Raw genomic sequence first — 21,114 nt, 5'->3', positions numbered from 1 at the left:
TTCCAACAGTTTGGCACAAAAACATTTACAAAAAATACATATTAACATAATACAAAAACGAGTGTGTAAATAAAAATATATAGGATATGTCATGCTGAAACCCTCATATTAAGCATCATTGGTATTCAAAAAATTTATGGTTTATATTTAGGATACATTTTGTCATTTTTTGAAATCGTTTTATTTGACTATTTTATATATTTAACGTGTGATAAGGCCACACAGAGGGCCAGAGATAATTACAGACACCTGTGATAATCTGACTACCCAAAATGGCCACTAGATTAAACTTGAAAGTTATCTCAATTCTGGTAGTTTACTGGTAAATTTTACATCCCTTTGTAACCCTACACACAAGTGACACACTGAGGCCCTTGTGCCAGAGCAATGTTTGCATATTTGCACTGGTGTACATTGTACATCTTAAAATCTTGGCAACAAGTGACAGTTTTACATTTTAATGTTGCAACTCATAAAAATGCAGCTAATTTCTTAGGATAGTATCTTCCTCCTTGCCTTAAACGTGTGAGGTAAAAACCTATGCGGAATTGGCTAGGAAACACCTGCTTTCATGACTGCAGAGCTGCAAAGGACAATGACTCACACACACACACACACACACACACCTTAATTCACTCATTCTCTCTCACAAACACGCCGTCACCCAGCCAGATGCTGTGAAGTTGAAGGAGTGGGTGTAGTGTGGGAGTCGTTGTGGTGCAGAAAACAGTTATTGGGGACACAGGGGGCATTCGCTAACGTTGCTTCTCAGTTGGGACAGTAGCCCGACTCCGGACGGGCGCGCTCAAAACTCGTGACGAAGCTTTCTTAACGTGAACCATCCCGGCCAAGACCGCACACATCTTGCAGCGCCGGCTGATATAGGTAGGCAACATTCAGGCAGCTCAGGTAAGAGAGACTATCTTGTACTATTTATGTATCAAATAATTATCTGCAGTTTTCTTTTGATGCAGTAAACGATTTATTCAAATAGTCAGAGGGTGTGGTGATGTGGTTGCTTACACTATAGTGTATGGACTAATTTTTGCGGTTCTAAGTGGTGTTCGAGGACAAAATAATTTATGACGCGAAACTATGCATAGGCGGCAGTTTTTTGTTGTTGCATGGAATTGTACATGAATATTTGATAGTGGTGTGGGCGAAAATCATTCTGAGAACTGTCTTACCAAGTATGGTAAATGGATGCGACCGGGTGTCGGTGACAGAGTGCACTCAAACAAATGACGGAGGAGTGACATGCAGGCTCAGGACCTTGAACTTGACCAATGGTCAGAGACAAATAGGAAGTCAGATAGATTCAGCCCATGTGTAACTATACCAATGGAAATTATAAAATCAAAACTTTACACTTCATTGGAATGCCTTTGAATTCTATTTTACTGGCCTGGTATTTTGTCCTAGCCTTTAATGTACCATGACATTTGTCTATAGAGCAGTAAGTAGGCTACTGTTGGTGCTCTTATGCAAACTTGACATAGCTTACCCCACCCACTGCTGTAGACCAAAATGCAAGTCTGAAACATCTGAATATTCAAGCTTCAACAACTGGGCTCGAGATCAAACTTTATAAATCATTTCATAGCCGAAATATACAAGAGACACTTTGTCTATAGCTGAGAACAATATACATGCACTTTGTCTATAGCTGAGAAAAATATACATGCACTTTGAGCAAAAGTCAAAGTTATCCGGTTTAGTGTAGCCAATAGTCTGTGAGATGATTTCATACCTCATTTAATCATAATTAATAAACTCTCCATGTGGACATTATGTGTGCATAGAGGTATAATTGCAGCGCATATGAATAATAATTGGAGCCTAGAGTGTATGTGTAACAGATGTGAAACGGCTAGCTTAGTTAGCGTGGGCGCTAAATAGCGTTTCAATCAGTGACGTCACTTGCTCTGAGACCTTGAAGTAGTAGTTCCCCTTGCTCTGCAAGGGCCGCGGCTTTTGTGGCGCGATGGGTAACGATGCTTCGAGGGTGACTGTTGATGTGTGCAGAAGGTCCCTAGTTCGCGCCCGGGTATGGGCGAGGGGACGGTTTAAATTTGTACTGTTACATTGATGCTGTTGACCCGGATTACTGGTTGCTGCGGAGAGGAGGAAGGTCAAAAGGGGGGTGAGTGTAACAGATGTGAAACGGCTAGCTTAGTTAGCGTGGGCGCTAAATAGCGTTTCAATCAGTGACGTCACTTGCTCTGAGACCTTGAAGTAGTAGTTCCCCTTGCTCTGCAAGGGCCGCGGCTTTTGTGGCGCGATGGGTAACGATGCTTCGAGGGTGACTGTTGATGTGTGCAGAAGGTCCCTAGTTCGCGCCCGGGTATGGGCGAGGGGACGGTTTAAATTTGTACTGTTACATATGCCTGTGTGTGTGTGTGTGCATCTCTCCCATGACTATACGCACGCTAGTGTCGATTGCAGTGGGTAGGGCAGTGAGAGCAGCGCGATCACGTTTCTGTTGAGTGCCCCTAAGCACCACCCGACTTCAGGGGCACATATGTACACGGTGCGAAACTCGGCCACAGCCACGGACCAACACTCATCACCAGGACTTCATTTATGTCTGGTCGTCGAGTTTATAAATGTCTATAAATATCTCTCGTAGCTGAGGTGGAACAATGAAGAGCGTTCGTGGGCGACACACACGAACAAGGTCCGCCGCATGTTAAACTACTGTTGCATGTAGGTGGGGGAGCGCTGTCGCTGTCCCAGGTTGCTGAAAGCGCTCGTCAGTCGATCTGCGGCAAGCCAACGAGACAGTAAACGGTTTTTGATCGAGACAATATGCATGGACTGATGTGAATGCTGAACAATAGCAAGGCAGTTGACGTAGCTCTAGTTAGAGTAAATGGGATCTCACGTCCTCTAATGTTTAAAGGATGAAGAGATTTTTCCTGTCAACCGTGCCACTGCTAATTCTCAGCTGTCTAGGTGTCTCTCGCGTCTTTGCTGGTAAGTTAATGTTTATGTACTTAAAATATTTATTTTTCAGCAATTACTCAACCATGCATTCACGTATTTGCCTTCTAGTGGGAACTCTAAGGTTAATGTGTGAGCATTAAGGGGACTGCATTGGTATCCGTGCAAATAAAACAATGGGGAAAAGTGTTTTTTTTGTGCTAATTTGTTTCTAATTGGCATTTAGGCTATATTCTGTGCGATGAATGAGGAATAGTGTGTGTGTGTGTGTGTAAGAATCTGTATTGATACACTGCTCCAGACATTATACTGGTACTGATCTATACTAAAACACTCTAAATAGGCCATGGAACATGAGCAGTTATGTTTCCGGATTTAAAGGCCAAACATTTGCTTTTGCAATAATTCAGCGCCAGTTTTATTGCCTACGTTACGTTTCAGTATGTTTTATTACTGTAGCCTAGTTATATTTCCTACCATATCAGCAAGAATAACACTAGCCTTTGATCCAAGCAGTTGTCAAGTGCTTACATTCACAAGATTTAGACTGATATGACGTTAAACTGACTTAACCAACCGTGTGTGTGTTCCAAGTAAAGCTGACCATTTAATTAAGTAGTACATGGTACAGGTACAACCCCAATGTCTCTGAAAATGAAATAGCTTTAATAATGCTTTAAAAAAAAATATTTTACTTAAAAATCTGAATGAATGATGGAGTATGATAACAAATATGTATTTCTTCTACACACATTTTCAAAGTAATATGTGATATTTATACAGCAGGGACCATTAGGATCATGGCATTACAGTGACTGTACTATTGGCACAGCTCGCTATAACATTTGTGGAGGAAAACAACCATTTCAAATTGTTCCTCGGAAGGCTGCTGAATGAGCAATGCGTGAGGTGAGAGTGAACCCTGGGAATAGACTGAGGAGAACCCCAGCGGAATCTATCACCCCGGAATGTACGTTCCCGAAACACTTGAGTGCTGTAGCTTTCACTGCTCATCTTGACGGAGCACTGCAAATCACACTGACACACTATTGCAATCAGAATCCACCCACCGCCTCTACAGCATTTACATCTCTCTCTCTCCCTCGCTCTCTCATAAATAAACACACAGACACTTAGGACGTGTCTACACTTGACACCTACATGCGACATCTGCTATCAGAATACAAAAAAAAAAACGCTTTGTGGTCTGACTGTGTTCAGATCTGGCTGACCAGGGGGCAACGTCATCAACAGTCCTCCCGCATGTCTCCAGAAAACGTGTGTTTTGAGAACGAGAGGCAACTTTTCATTATAATGTTGGAGGAAAGACGCTCCTAGCATGTGAAGAATGTGTTTGCTGGCCTCCTAAATGGTAGCCAGCTAGCTAATATTTAGAAAAATATTTTTGGTTTGGCTAGAGTTATGCTAACCTGTTTGCAATCCCTTTAGCATTGAGTGCTAGCTACAGAGATTAGCTGGCCAGTTAGCTACAGCCATCAGTTGTTGTGGTGTTATCATATTTAGCCTATTCCACCATTTGTAAAATGTTTACTGGCATTTAAATATAGCGTGGGAATAGGGAATCTGGACACACTGTGGACACATTTCTGTAGGTGTAGATGCATGACACGTTCGGAATTCCATGAACAGAACGCTATGATCAGAATTATAAAGATGCATGAACTGTCACGTCTAGACACAGCCTTAGACATAGCCTAGACACAGACACACATGCATGCACACTTGCACGTAGGCAACACACACCCTTACTGTGTCAGCAAATCACGTTTCACCGAAAGTGGGGTGCACATATGGGTTCTGTGGGCTCATAATTGTTTCATACATTCTGATTGTGCGGGGGGGCGATTGAATAAAACATTGATTAATGAGCCAGTCCTGCAGGCAGTGCAGAGAGAATGTTCTTCTAGTCCCTCCTCCATCTACATCAACCTCCTTATAGCCACAGCAACATACACCTAGTGTATGATGTCATCTCACTAGACAGTACTGTACTGGAGAGCTAACCCACATACTGTAGCAATGCAGCCAGATCGAGGATCTAATGGTGTTTTTCAATCCACTGGACCTAGGGATATACAGTGTGTGCAGGCTTTTGTTCCAGCCCAGTACTAACACCCTGTGGTTGTCCAGGACCAGGTTGAAGAACACTCAATCAGAGACACCATTAAGCCACTTCCATCTCCTTAGTAGAAGTGTTGACTGGGGAGAGTCAAGGGCACTTGTGGATGGATATTTGATTGAAGTAGACATTGCACTTGTATAAGGTACTCTTAAGAATGTGTTACTTCTGGAAAAAAATCTTCAGAAAGCCAACATAGAGAACACAGAAACGAAGGAAAGCATGACAAGTAATCAGAGGAGCAAAGCTAGGTACTGAGGAGGATGGTTGGATTGACAGAAGCGTGTGGGTGGGTGTTAACACGCTGTAAACGTTACATTTGTGACGTCCTTTAATGCATTTCTGTTTATGGGGAGTCATGAAGTATCTGTCACTCTGGACGAGGAATGTAAAGCTAATGTTTCCATTTAAAATGTAAATGAACTTCAACACCATCTTAACGAGGTGGCAAATTCCAACAGCCAGTCCCTGCTCCTCGACAGACTCGCCATGAAACACAATCAATCAGTCAGTCAACCCATCAAATCAACCAATCAATCAAGTAGTTAAACAGTAACCAATAGAAAAGCCCAGCATAACCTTAGAGACCCTTTCAAGTTCTGATGAAACGAGTAGCTATTCTAAAAAGCCTTGTTTTGTTTTTACTGTAAAACGCAGCATGACTATTACACTCCCACTATGAGGGTTCTAACGCTGGCCAACCAGAGGAGTCCTGCCACTCCCCAACCCTGCCACAGATTCTCAGTAGCAGCAGTATATTAACTGTCAAGTGTCAAGTCATCACACCATCCCACCCAGAGGAGTTACAGCACCCAGACAGAGGAGCCAAAGGTCGTTAAACAGACTCATCAACTCCAGTCTACTGCCAAATCACTAGCTGGCTCAAAAGCTCTTTGTGGAATATTCACTGGGAGGTTGTTTCATCAGAAAAACACCTAATTTTACAGTATGTTAAACAAACTAGGGGGACATACACTGTGGTTCCTGAAGGTCTGTATTCTTGGAACAACAGTGTTTCCTTGATGCCACCTTTTCTTTCTTCACTTTAGTCTACCGTTGTCTATTTAGCATAAAGGAGAACATTTTTCATCTGTTAGATTCTGTGAATCTTTTGAAATAATATGTGATAACAAAAACAGCCCATAGCTACCTGTTTTGGATGTCATCTGGCTTAAGTGCTTCCTCTAAAGGCCTGGTTGTTATGTAGGCCAGCCACTTATTGTTGGATGAATCATCCCAATTTCAAACGAACAGATTTAGATAGTTTACCCCGAAGACAGACACAACCAATGGAGCAGGAAACAGAACATGCATGGGATTACACAGCAGAGGCTGGATATCTTCCACTTACCACATGTATGAGGTCTGCTCCAACCAGAACGGCATAGAGAAATGGGTGTTTGGAAGCAGAACATTATGATATAAGTAATGGAGTGTGTGCTTGTTTACGTTCATATGGGTTTGTATTACGTGCATGTGTGTGTGTTTGTGTGTCAGTGTGTTCATGTGTGAGTGGAAACAGTTAAATAGTATTAATTCATTGGCTGGCTGTATTATTGAAGTATTCAATTAGTTATTTGGCAGTAGATCTGTAGACAAAAGGAGAGAACAGACGAAGGCACAGAATTCTCTCAAAATGGCACTTGCAGTTCAGCACACACATACATTACAGCCATTACCAGCACGAACACGCACTAATAAAGCCATGTTCCCGTTGTTAATCAAAAATAACAGCCTTAATGACAGGCTGATGGTATTTTCAAACACAGCAGGCAAACACAATAGAGACAAGGCAAAATGTCAGCGAGCATGAGAAGTGCTGCAGCACCAGCAGCAAAAGAGACAAGTGTAATCTTCCTCAGAATGAGTGTGGTTGGTTTTGCCTGAACTCAGACACTGTAGACAGAGGGGCCTTAAACCAGATACACACAGGGCTCCTGATGCTCTGTTGCCGGCTCCTGCACATGACTCACAACCCTAGAATGCACAGATTAAGACAAAGGACTAAGCCTTGTTTGCGTTCCTGCTGGCTTCTGTTGAGTAAGGTTGACTGAAATACAACTCAACCAAACAGCATCTGTTCAACATCTTTTCACAGTGGAACTCATCTTAGCAGCTTATTTTCCAACCAGACCATGTGTGATTGATATAGTCAATTGCTCACTTTTTGTCATACTCCATACTCTCAGAGAGCTGGGATCCATGGAAATGAATGAATGTGCTTGTCTGAGGGGCCTTGTTGCTGTCATTGAGAACACACATTAATCAAATCAAATTGCATGTATCACGTGCTTCAGAAAACAACCGGTGTATACTAACAGTGAAATGCTTACTTACCAACAATGCAGAGAGAAAAAAAAAGAGAAAAATAGTCTGGAAAAAGAATAACAGAAGTAATAAATACACAATGAGAGACTGGCTCCTGGCCATCAGGCCTGTGAGGTGGCACTGCCAACAGACTGATGTGTCCCTGCCATGTCTCTGACGCAGTCTGGAGTCTGCTCTGACACCATGAGTGGCAGGTGGGGAGGAGGATGGCAGGTGGTATTGGTGGGGGGCCAAGCTGTTGGGCGGTGGGGGTCCAATCTGCCATTTAGAGCCCATGAGTACAATATGATAATGGTGGGGTGGTTGCGCCAGAGAATGTTATGGTGCTGTATATGTTCCTGGCCCTAAGACAGGAGCGTACACACTCACTGCCCTTGGCAGCTCACCAGAGCGTAAAAATACTGTTTTTATTTCCTCCTCTCTGTTAATATCCTAGGGGATAACCCAAATGGTGTGAGTTACGCTAGAACTGGCTGTGGAGACACAGCAGTTTACCTGTAGCCCAGTCTCTCTCTCTGTCTCTCTCTCTCTGTCTCTGTCTGTGTGTGTGTGTGTGCTCATGAAACACACTGTCTCCTGGGCCTGTGGCCAAATCCAGTGTAAGAGCTGCAGGCCTGGTGACATTAAGGAGGGATAGAAGCCTGCCTCTCAGAGAGGAACCGTCACGCTCACCAGGAGAGAGAGAAGGAAGAGGCACAGAGCAAGAGAAAACACCAACTGGGCACAGACGTGAATTCAACGTCTATTCCACATTGGCTCAACGTGGAGTAGATGTGGAATAGACGTGGAAACAACATTGATTCAACCAGTGTGGGCCCAGTGGGCAAGAGAGGGCGTAAGAAGGAGACCAAGAGTGTGAAAGAGAAAAAAAATTGAGCGAAAAATGCAGAAAGACTGAGAGAAGGAAAGTGAGAGAGAGATGGAGAGAAAGCACCATAGAGAGCCAATGCCGACCTCTCTTTCTATCTCTCTCCACCATCTCCCTCCCAGTGCCATCCTTCCAAGGAGGCAGCTAGGCATTACCCCACCAGCTGCTTCACTTCTCAACAGACTGGCTAACACTCTACAGGAAGAGAGGGATGAGAAAAAGAAAGAATGAAACAGACAGGAAACGAGGGATGAGGAGAGAGAATAAAACAGGGATGGAGAGAAAGATGATGAGAGAAAGAGAGCAAGAGAGTGGAGTAGGTAACAGGGAGAGAAAGGGATGAGTAGGAGATAGTGAAACAAGGAGAAGGGGAGAATAGTGAAAAACCCCATCATATTTATGTGCTGTGTGTATAATGTGCCCAGCTCTACTGGGATATTGATTGTGTAGATATTACCTTGGTTTCCTGGCCTGAGGAACTTGGATGGGAACTAGATTTCATGTGTAGTTAACAGACGAGCAGTACGGCGGCTTGTCAAATAATCAACACTGCCACCCGTGCTCCTTTGCTTTTGAATTAGCTGCATTCTCAGATGCGATACTACACAATGCAGCATTGATTTTCATACTCTGGCTTTTGACATTTAATTACACAAGTGAGGGGGAGAGTGAGTGGGTGAGAGAGTGAAAGTGAGAGGCTATTTCGGCGCTCGCATCTTTGCCGCTCTTTAGGCCAGCGGGTTGGAGACTTATTTTGGTAAAAGTAAATAACTAATGTCTCCTCAAAAGAGAAAAGCCCTGGAGGTATGTTTATCATGGAGCGTGGTGAGTGAAAAGCCATGGAAAAGACACACACACACTGTGTTCTCTGGTGCTTTGGGCAAGAAGCCACACTCCAGTGGTTCACTTTCTGGGTTGTATATTTCCACAGTAAACTATAGACAGTACCATTTTCTATGTTAAACCAGGCCCTAATGAGCTCCTGGTTGGGATGAGTGGCAACCCTGATTAGAAGCACCTGCTGCTCACCGGTTGTTCTCTACAAATGCTGTTTAGAATTCAAATAAAACTGTACCTGAACACTGAGGAGGGCGGTAAAGCCGAAACGTCTGTGTACGCTATTCCTGATGCAGTAAAAAATAATACAAGTGAATGGAATAAGGAAGTAAGCTTTACGCAACATCTTTTTGAGTGTGAAACCAGTACACTTTGTTGTTTATGGGAGATGTCAACCCCCTCTGTGTCCCTAGAACTCTAAATGTAAGGTCAACCTGGACTGTATCTCTACCCATACTGTACTTGTTGGAGGTGTTGGCGGGAGATGATGCAGAGATGATGAGGGGGTGGAGTAGGGGGTGCCAAGCCTGAACTTTTTCCTTCTAGTGTCTGAAGTGGTGGAGGCAGTGAGCAGCTCCCACAGAAGTGTCAGTTAGCCGGATCACCGTTTACACTCCGGAGGACTAGGAGACTGTCTGCAGCCCACCTGTCAGGAGAGGCTCTACTGGACAACGTCCACACAACCAGATAGATCGGAGACAGGTGGAGATGACGAGAGAAAGCGTTTCAGAGATTTGAAAGAGTCAGCGAGAGAATGAAAGAGAGAATGGCTGAACAAAAGCAGAGGGAAAGAGAGAGAGACTACTAGAAAGATGGAAATAGGAAGAAAGAGTGACCAAGAGAACAGTAAAATATATTGTTTCTCTGCTTCCATCCAGGGACAATAAGCAGTGAAAAATAGAGTGAGGCTCGATAAAGGCTGTAATGAAACAGGTGACAGTGCATTCATAATTGAACATGGCATCGTGTTATGGCTCCCAGTCTCGCCCTGTACACCTAACGCAGACATTCATTTTTCAACAGCTGCTTAAGATGCCAAATGAAACAAATTAACTCTATTGTTCCAACACTTCTTTAGGCTTTACTGCTGTTTCTTTAACTGTTGTGGGTGTGAGAATGACAACATGAATATATGCCTGCAAATCAGTGTGTGTGTGCGTGTGTGTGTGTGTCTGTGTGTGTACTGCTCAGTACAGTAAACCTGAGGAAGAGTATGAATGACCTGAAAGCACAAAGGGAGAAGTGGTTGCCCTTGCAATCTCAATGACACGTTGGGGGGGGGGTATTGAAAAGCCACTTGTGATTCCCCCAGCATGCTCGTTAGCGTCAGGCGAGGACGTGTTAATGAACATGTGCTAATTTATTGTCCAGCAGGGTCGGCTATCGCTTAGAGACAGCAACCCAAGGTTCACTTCATTTGTCTATTTATGGTCTCTCATTGCTAATGCCAGGGAGAAGCACCACAGTATTGGCCCACTTTGATATTTTACTCCCCTCGGGCCATTACTGCCAGTATGCAGACTCTATGTCTGTCTGTCTGTCTGTGGGATATTTACCCATGAGATGAGAAGGGTGTCTTTGATTGCTGAGCAGTAAGCGTTCTATGAGCACAGAGGCATGAAAGGATGAAATGCTGCAGGACCAGGGTCTTAGATCAGGCAGAGGCAAAGCAACTCAGTCAGAAATCAGCCCGTATTCAACAGTCAGAGAGAGCAGCTATACAGATATACAGTTCACAGTTTGAGGGGGGAGTGCTACCGTCTTTCCCAGGTCAGAGGGTCTGGTGGTCGGGGGGGGGGGGGAACGCCAGAGAACGTTCATTAAATAATGATAGGCTGTATTGATCTAGGGCAGCTGGAGTACTGTGACAATGAGACTAAGCAGGAGACAGTGTTTGTGTGTGTGTGTGCTTGCAAGTTAGTAAAGGCTCTTAAAATGTTGAGGGGAAATAGTACAAACTGCAAGCCAACAGTTTGAGTGTTTTATTTGTTGTCTGTAGGCTGGACAAAATCTAATTTAATGTGCACTGTACAATTAGTTTACTAGCAAACACACACAGACACCCATGCAAACATACTGCCTCACTCTTTATATACCCCCTCTCTCCTTGAAAGACTGCCGAGCTGCCACCCACTGAACACTGTCATCCTCATGACACGGCCCAGCACGGCACACTCTACCTCCTGTCCCTCTGATGACTCCGCTAACAAAGACATGCTGGTGTCTGCTCCCTCTCTCTCTCACACACACGCACCAGGGACAGGGCTCTGAGTCCGGACTCAAAGTCATCCCCATCTCTCATCCTGTGTGTGTGTGTGTGTGTGTGTGTGTGTGTGTGTGTGTGTGTGTGTGTGTGTGTGTGTGTGTGTGTGTGTGTGTGTGTGTGTGTGTGTGTGTGTGTGTGAGTTTATGGAGACATCTGTCTGCTGTTTCATTAGTCCTGACTCACACTTCACGTCATGGGGATATATGAGAGCTTCCCGTCTTGGCCACCGTCCGCCAAGGAGTACATCCCCAACAAAGCAACTGGGTGTGTGTCTCTGTCTCAGGCCTTTAATCAGCAAAACAATTACTAGGCCATGATTTACACTGCCTAGCTAAAGACAAGAGTGAGCGCTAACACGCTCAATAACTCATCTGAATACATCTGCAGCACTAAATAGATGTCGGAATAACGTAACATGATTATGAGTGTCCACTCTCGATTATCTGTTCCCGTCCCTCCTGTGTCTCATCACACAAACCCATCTATCCTCAATGTCTCAGACTGTTTACCATACGGAAGTGTACGTGTGACACGGAGGGGCTAAGAGACAGGGCGCCCTCCCTCTGACAGTGAAGGAACATGGAAGATTGTATGTTCATTTACTCTGCAGACACTCCCCCATCGCATGAGTCATCACCACCGAAGCTTTCTGATCATTCAGGTAAGCCCTGATAATGATTGTCCCATTCACTGTCTGGAATGTATGAATTGAAAGTGTCATTGAAGCTTTTTTTGAAAAACAGGTTGGCATGTCCCTACTCCGGCAGGGTTTGGATCTCTCATTCATTTGTAATCACAGCGTCATCTGCTCACTTATTCGATTAAGTATGCCGCCAGGTGTAAACATCTGAATACAACACACACACACACACACACACACACACAACTAGCATGCACACACACAAAACTGTAAATGTATTGCACAGCAACAAATCATTACTTTGAAGTGATGTAGCACAAACCCTAATTAAACTGTCAATGGTTTGCAGCACGTACAACACATTACACTGAACAATAAAAAGAGTAATCCAACTCTATATACACTGGAGTGTACAAAACATTAAGAACACCTGCTCTTTCCATGACAGACTGACCAGATGAATCCAGGTGAAAGCTATGATCCCCTATTGATGTCACTTAAATCCACTTCAATCAGTGTAGATGAAAGGGAGGAGACAGGTTAAAGAAGGATTTGTAAGCCTTGAGACATGGATTGTGTGTGTGTGTGCCATTTAGAGGATGAAAGGGCAAGACAAAAGATTGAAGTGTCTTTGAACGGGGTATGGTAGTAGGTGCCAGGCGCATCAGTTTGAGTGTGTCAAGAACTGCAAAGCTGCTGGGTTTTTCCACGCTCAACAGTTTCCTGTGTATATCAACAATGGTCCACCACCCAAAGGACATCCAGCCAACTTGACACAACTGTGGGAAGCACTGGAATCAGCACGGGCCAGCATCCTTGGGGGCCAGCACCCCGATGAATTGAGGCTGTTCTAAGGGCAAAAAGGGGTGCAACTAAATGTTAGGAAGGTGTTCCTAAAGTGTTGTACACTCCGTGTACATTATTTTGAGTTGAGTGTAATTTCACGGAATATTCAACTGACTCTAAATGTGAACCTATTCAAAATTCAACCCTTAATTGCGGGGCCATTTAAAATTCAACCCCTACAAACCGCTCCACTCTAGATTTGATTGCACTTGTATTTCTTATGAGTCCTAATTATGCTGAATGGATGTGAATACTGAATCAGGCCCCAGCTCTCTCCCTGGGTGAGTAATAGTGAACAGTGAAACCAGCTGTGGGGGGCTGCAGTGATCAGAGGCCTCTGTTTGCAGTAAGCACCAGGCTCCACAGTCTGATGGCCAATCTGTAGATCATACTGTCTAGAATAGCCAAGCTCTCCTGTGGAGTAGCTTTTTAACCGCTCTGTGATTGTAGGGACTGTTTGAAGTACTATATTGAGTCCATGTAAATAACACATGTACCCATTACCATACCTACTGTATCCTACCCAGTACCCACTAGACAGTAAACTTAATTTGCTTCATGTGTATCTTTTCTCTCTCTCTCCCTGTCTGTGTTTGCAGACAGTTTGGCGGCTCCTGTCAATGTGACCATCAAGGCTTTGAAGTCCAACTCTGCCGTGGTGACATGGGACATCCCCGAAGGGGACCTTGTCATCGGCTTCGCCATCACACAGCAGGTGAGAGCGAGAAGGAGCGCAGTGCGAGGGGGGGAGGAGACCCACCCAAGCCACACAAACACTCACTCTCGCCAATAGGAGATCAAATAGTATCTGTCACCAATCGCTACTCACCGTCCCTGCGTTGCTGGCCAGCGGCTTGTTTTGCGGAACCGTTGTGTCACGGGACGTTGTGTTGCCAGGACGATCCCGTCAGAGCGCCTGTCTCCTCGACAACAGCAGTGGAAGATGGCAGCTGTGTAAAGAGGGAAAGCAATAACATTTCCCACTTGCACACAGTCACTTACCCTGCACAATGGTTAGGCTCCATTCTAGCCAATCAGCTGATGATTTCCTGGTCCCAGAGGCCCAGCTAAGAACCCCGGTTCTGCCCATCTCCTGACTGCTGCTCCCTCTATCCACATACAGCTCCTCCACACAGTCTATTTCTGTCTACTATTACTGTACAGTATGTGATAACTGGGATTGAAGTTCACCAGGGCTCAATGTTGTGTGTGAGACTTCTACTCAACATCAGTGAATAGTTTTGTGTTGCACTGCTCACTAAACGCATCTCTGTGATGATGTGCCAACAGAAGAAGGACGTGCGCATGCTGCGCTTCATCCAGGAAGTGAACACCACCACCCACTCCTGTGCATTATGGGACTTGGAGGAGGAGACCGACTACATTGTGCACGTGCAGTCCATCAGCATGAGTGGGCCCATGAGTCAGCACAGCGAACCCCTGCGCTTCCGCACGCCCAAGGAGTCTGAGACACAGGCCTCGAAGAATAAAGGTAAAAAACTCTAGAATCTCACACACAACTTTAGGATAAGACTGAAGCTAATACATACAGTATCTATGGAGAAAACAAAGTCCAAAGCACTTCTCCAGGTTCCCGTACCTTGCTGTAATACAGGTACAGTGCCAGAAAAGGAAGAGGAAACCCTGTGCACAGCAGTAAGTACACATACAGTGCCAAGAGTAAAGCTTGCAGTTGGACTGTTGACAACTTTTTACTGATTCCATAAAGGCCAATACAAATCAATGGGGACACAAAGCGTGAAATTAAGTTTCACAACAGAATGCTCTTAAACATCAAGCGCTCTTACAACAATTTATGAATATAACACCTTATATTAATTTAGTTGGGATATTCTCAGCTAGGAGAAACTAGCACAAAGGGATACAGAATGCTACAAACAGCCTCATCAGACACATACAGACCTACAGTCCCTAGGCCCAGACCAACACAGAGCTAGATCCGTATAGGTGGACGAGATGAGAACCGGTGCAACGAAAGTGGTGTTAGTGTGTGAGTGATGGCTGGGCAGAGGTGAGATAAATGTGCGTGTCTCAGAGAAGTGTTTGTTTCCTGTACAGCCAGGCAGCCACTGTGATAAATGGCTACAGTATTAAGGCATGACTCAGCACCGGTCGCATAATGATGCAGCCTCCATATCCCTCTCTATCCCTCTGTCAGTGGTATTCAAACTTTTTCAATGGGCACCCCATTTTTTCTGCAATAATTTCTTGAGACCCCATTTTTTTCACAAGAATTTCCCACAACCCCACCCTAAATATAATGACAGAACCTTAACATCGGTACATTTAGATTTTTATAGCAACAAATAACCTTCAATTCATTACATTTATCTCTTATCAAAATGAAGAAACAAATAAATATATTTACTGAATAAAATATTTTTTGTAATTATCTTTCTCAAGAACGTATTCACACCCCTTGACTTAGTTGTGTTACAACCTGAATTCAAAATGGATGAAATAGCTTATTTTTTTCTTTTAGATCACCCATTTACACACAATACCCCATAATGATGAAGTGAAAACACGTTTTTAGACATTTTTGCTAACTTATTCAAAATTAAATATAGAAATAACTCTTTGTAAGTATTCACACCCCTGAGTCAATACTTGGTAGAAGCACCTTTGGCAGTGATTACAGCTGTGAGTCTTTCTGGGTAAGTCTTTTAGAGCTTTCCACACCTGGATTGTGCAACATGTGCCCATTATTCTTTTCAGAATTCTTCAATATCTGCCAAAGTGGATGTTGATCATGGCTAGACAACTATTTTCAAGTCTTGCCATAGATTTTCAAGTAGATTTATGTCAAAACCGTAACTCAGCTACTCAGGTGCATTCAGCAACTTCAGTTTAGATTTGGCCTTGTGTTTTAGGTTATTGTCCGAGCTGGTCATGGGTGCACCGCAGCCACGCTCAAGGTCCTAAACGATATCATAACCGCCACCGATAAAAGGCAATACTGTGCAGCCGTATTCATTGACCTGGCCAAGGCTTTCGACTCTGTCAATCACCACATTCTTATCAGCAGACTCAACAACCTTGGTTTCTCAAATGACTGCCTCGCCTGGTTCACCAACTACTTCTCAGACAGAGTTCAGTGTGTCAAATCGGAGGGCGTGTTGTCTGGACCTCTGGCAGTCTCTTCGGGGGTGCCACAAGGTTCAATTCTCAGGCCGACTCTTTTCTCTGTATACATCAATGATGTTGCTCTTGCTGCTGGTGATTCTCTGATCCACCTCTACGCAGACGACACCGTTCTGTATACTTCTGGCCTTTCTTTGGACACTGCGTTAACTAACCACTAGACGAGCTTCAATGCCATACAACTCTCCTTCCGTGGCCTCCAACTGCTCTTAAATGCAAGTGAAACTAAGTGCATGCTCTTCAACCAATCGCTGCCCGCCGTCCAGGATCACTACTCTGGACGGTTCTGACTTAGAATATGTGGACAACTACAAATACCTAGGTGTCTGGTTAGACTGTAAACTCTCCTTCCAGGCTCACATTAAGCATCTCCAATCCAAAATTAAATATAGAATCGGCTTCCTATTTCGCAACAAAGCATCCTTCACTCATTCTGCCAAACATACCCACGTAAAACTGACTATCCTACCGATCCTTGACTTCGGCAATGTCATTTATAAAATAGCCTCGAATACTCTACTCAGCAAATTGGATGCAGTCTATCACAGTGCCTTCCATTTTGTCACCAAAGCCCCATATTCTACCCACCACTGCGACCTGTATGCTCTCGTTAGCTGGCCCTTGCTTCATATTCGTCGCCAAACCCACTGGCTCCAGGTCATCTATAAGACTTTGCTAGGTAAAGCCCCACCTTATCTCAGCTCACTGGTCTCCATAGCAGCACCCACCCGTAGCACGCGCTCCAGCAGGTATATTTCACTGGTCACCCCCAAAGTCTATTCATGCTTTGGCCACCTTTCCTTCCAGTTCTCTGCTGCAAATGACTGGAACGAATTGCAAAAAAATAAAATCACTGAAGCTGGAGACTCATATCTCCCTCACTAACTTTAAGCACCAGCTGTCAGAGCAGCTCACAGATCACTGCACCTCTACATAGCCCATCTGTACATAGCCCATCTGTAAATAGCCCATCCAACTACCTCATCCCCATATTGTTATATATTTATTTTTTGCTCCTTTGCACCCCAGTATCTCTACTTGCACATTCATCTTCTGCACATATATCACTCCAGTGTAAATTGCTAAATTGTAATTACTTCGCCACTACGGACGATTTATTGCCTTACCTCCCTAATCTTACCTCATTTGCACACACTGTATATAGGTTTTTTCCTATTGTGTTATTGACTTCACGTTTGTTTATACCATGTGTCACTCTGTGTTGTTGTTTGTGTCGCACTGCTTTGCTTTATCTTGGCAAGGTCGCAGTAGTAAATGAGAACTTGTTCTCAACTGGCCTACCTGGTTAAATAAAGGTGGAATAAATAAATAAAAAAACTGGGGGAGGAATACTTAAGTAAATGAGGTATCTCTTTTTTTTATTTTTCATTGTGGGCTATTGTGTGTAGATTGAGGTAAACCATTTCTTTAATCCATTTTAGAATGAGGCTGTAACGTAACAAAATGTGGAAAAAGTGAAGAGGTCTGAATACTTTTCAAATGCACTGTATGTGTTTGTCTCCCAAGACCATAGCTATAGAACCAGCATGTGGTCTGTGACCAAGACTCTTGGTGAGGGAGGTTTTCTAGCTAGACCAGCAGGACAACTCCCTCTTGGACGTCTGCAAAACTGTGCTGCAGTAAAACAGGTGTATAACACTCCAAGACTATATGTCTTTACTCATATAATCCTGCAGCTATACAGCATACAGTTTACCATGTCTCTGAATGCTCCCACCTGCAAACTTCCTCCTGTACAAACAGTACAGCCCCACCTCTCCCTGCAGAGGACTCAACCTGTCTCTAGGATTGGAGACCGTCTTTGACATTAGAACTGACCAATATTAGCCATATGGAGGCCATCTGGCAGCGGTGTCAGGAGCCTCTGGCTTTCCAGATTGGATTGGTTAATGTCAAGGTACATAGACTCATCGATTGGCTGAATCAGTCATTGGGAGAACTTGCTGGAGCGTGGTGAAGCTGTGGCGAAATCTGCACGGAACCTTCACCACGCTAATGTACCAGTGTCACTGCCTACTTCTGTTTGGCCTTTAAATGGGGGGAACTTGTGTGCTGAACTTTAGCCAGCTCTCTACTGAATTCAGAAACATGTTGCTTTGTATGAGTAGACCTTGAACACACACAAACACACACTTTTCTGATCGTTTTTTGCCCTTAGGACATTAATAATGATTATTGAGTTCTATTTAGGCCCAACTCAATCGATCGTGGCTGCTGTGATTAACTCTCTCTCTCCAACCCCTTCAGAGTGGGGATCCCCACTGACCCTGTCTCAGGCTTATGTATTCTCTTCATGTCCAGCTTCTACTGAATCCTTTGACACCATCAGCCTCTCTCAGAAATAGTGGGCAAATTGAGGCATGTGCTGTGCGGTTCCCACATAGCAGCGCTCTTCAATGAGGAGATAATTGTGGAGCCTGTGCACAAGTTGTTAGGGTTGAGTCGGAATCATGAAAAACGTGGCCTGTTTGAAGTAGTGCTAGCTGACAGAAAGCCAGTGGTGAGTGGTGACATCCTGGGACTGAAGAAGAATAGAGAGATCAGTCTACACAATAGGGGGTGTCAGGGGAAAATTGTTCTATCCAGCTGACACAGAGCAGAACTACTCCTGAGTATGTATAATTACAGTAGAGACCAGTGGAGGCTGCTGAGGGGAGAACGGCTCATATTAATGGCTGGAATGGAGCAAATGGAATGGCACCAAACACCTTGAAAGCATGCATTTGATAACATTCCACTGATTCCGATCCAGTCAATAACACGAGCCCGTTCTCCCCAATTAAGGTGCCACCAACCTCCTGTGGTAGAGACAAGTTCTACTGGACTGAAGTTCTGCCTGGCATATTCACTTAGCAGATGATGGATTTCACCCCAACACTCCCCCATCATTAGACTGACCTTTCAGGAGAACCTGGGTTTAATAAGCTGCCAGTTACCAATAATAACTGATAATGTTGCCATGGTGATGAACTGATTGTGCTGCTGTATTTGACACTCCAGACGAGGTGACCATGGAGGAAGTGGGAGCTCAGCTGAGGGCGGGGGAGTTCATCATTATCGTGGTGGTGCTGATCATGTGGGCAGGTGAGGGGTGGAATGTTTCAAAAGGTCAGAGTGCTACCCACACACTAGGGTTGCAAAATTCCAGTAAGTTTCCCCAAGTTCCCAGTTTTTCCAGATATCCTGGTTGCAGGAATCTGGATTCCTGCTTATTCCCTTCTGATTCTGGGAACTTCCAACCAGGATTTCTTGAAAACATGGTAATTTGGGAAAAGTTACTGGAATTTTGCAACCCTACCACACACACACACACACATACACACACACACACACACACGCACACACACACGCACACACACACACACACACACCCTCATGAATGTAGAAAAAAAGAAAAGGTATATTTAAACAAATATGGTCCACAATTTGTTGTAATTTGTCCATGCTAAATGATTTCAGTCTGCTTTTCACTGCGGTAATGTGGTTGTATTTACTTATTGTGCATGTCCTTTTCTCCGCCTCTCTGTCAGGTGTGATCGCTCTCTTCTGCCGTCAGTATGACATCATCAAAGACAACGAGCCCAACACCAACAAGGACAAAGCTAAGACCTCATCAGAGTGCAGTACTCCGGAGCACCCGACGGGGGGGCTGTTGCGCAGTAAGGTATAACCCCTTCTCCTCCCCACTGAGTCCCCACCGTCACCGGGCAGGTGAATCGTCCCAGCGACTTAAAAACGTCCACTTTCACCAGCAGTTAACACTCCCATAACACCATTAGAGCTACACCCACCACATAACAGAATATGCATTGATATACTAGCATTGATGACAGCACTTCATCCCCCCCCAAAAATGGTTAAAATGCAAAACAGGCATCTCAGGTCATAACAATGCTATAAATCCAAAGCCTTTCAAATCAATGCATAGACAGCCCATACGCTGGCATGATTGTCCGATGTCCATTCGCTCCTCTCCATCAACAACTGGCTGATGACCTCTGCCAACTAAACCAATTGACACTAAAATGACCAAAATACCCCATCTCCCTTCCAGAGAGAAAGCATCATAACCCTCCCATTCTGTCCAGGCGCTCCATGCTCATACACTAGCAGAATTATACTTTATTCCAGGTTTAGAGACTGGCCTTCATCTTTTTCATCCCTGCTGTTTCCCTTCTTCCCCTCCAGTTCCCCAAGAACAACAACAACAACAACCGGGCTCCATCTGTGAACATCATCGAGGTGTGACGGCCAGAACACTCTCTAATCCAAAGGATTGAGTGTATTCTAAACAGAGCAACCAAAGGGCCCTTTATGCCCATCTGCTTGTTAGGATGAGGCTAGGACTGTGGGTTGTGGCCGGCCCTTTGGCATGGGGCCTGGGTGTGAACTGGGCCCTCAGGACTCCAGGGTCCAGGTCTCAGAGGAGAGGCTCTAGATGTGGTGGCAGGACTGTGGCTGTCGCTGCTCTAATTATTGCCAGAAGGTCATGGAGATAAAGGCCAAATGGGTTCAGCTATGAGTTGAGAGAGAGGAGATATGAACATGGCCAGGGGACTGCATATAACCAGGGCCAGAGACCCTCTCTCTCAGCTTGTTGTTAATGAACTGAAACACACTGTCCCAGCCCCTGTTCCCCATACTGCAACCAAGGCTTGAGCACTGTGTACCGTGTGAAATGAACTCCCCCTACTGCATCTCCTCTCTTACAGTGTTTATTTATTTGCCTCCTATTATGCTCATTTGCTGTAAGGCACATACTGTACTTTCCTTACTATTGCTCACCTCCTTTCACCTCTTATTCAAACTACAGTATAAATCACTGTATCAAAACCTGTTTCAACCTGTTTCATCTATTCACAACAACTTCTTATTGCTAAAGTACCAGTTTTATAGATCTCCTTCTGGCTCAACTCCCTGAAACCTCCTCTGAGATGTGTTTTCATTCGATCAGAGCTAGTTAGTTCCCCGCTCAGGGAATTCAGATAATACAAGGCTAATTTTGGAGGCCTTTCTGAAGCAAGCTGGTGGCTATGACGTCAGGGCAAGATCAAAAGGAG

General features: G+C 44.5%; 1 protein-coding gene across 4 annotated transcripts; it reads left to right on the top strand.

Moving 5' to 3' along the window:
• Positions 1-587: 587 nt before the first annotated feature.
• On the top strand, positions 588-20,888 carry LOC110505445 (fibronectin type III domain-containing protein 5b). 4 transcript variants are annotated; one of them, XM_090220706.1, is made up of 6 exons: positions 588-909; positions 13,468-13,583; positions 14,159-14,360; positions 19,055-19,138; positions 19,585-19,718; positions 20,243-20,888. In XM_090220706.1, the coding sequence occupies exons 3-6, from the start codon at positions 14,174-14,176 to the stop codon at positions 20,300-20,302; spliced, it is 465 nt and encodes a 154-aa protein (XP_090076832.1). In that variant the 5' UTR covers positions 588-909; positions 13,468-13,583; positions 14,159-14,173; the 3' UTR covers positions 20,303-20,888. The 4 variants fall into 4 exon arrangements, with proteins under 4 accessions (XP_090076832.1, XP_090076831.1, XP_090076833.1 ...); XM_090220705.1 differs by lacking the exon at positions 588-909 and adding an exon at positions 2,421-2,976; XM_090220707.1 differs by lacking the exon at positions 588-909 and adding an exon at positions 2,444-2,976 and having other exon boundaries at positions 19,585-19,713; positions 20,243-20,878.
• Positions 20,889-21,114: the final 226 nt, after the last annotated feature.

The sequence above is a fragment of the Oncorhynchus mykiss genome, chromosome 25, assembly GCF_057628025.1.
Source record: "Oncorhynchus mykiss isolate SJ-2025 chromosome 25, ASM5762802v1, whole genome shotgun sequence".
Lineage (NCBI taxonomy): Eukaryota > Metazoa > Chordata > Actinopteri > Salmoniformes > Salmonidae > Oncorhynchus > Oncorhynchus mykiss.
This window is presented reverse-complemented; position numbering and strand designations above follow the sequence as displayed.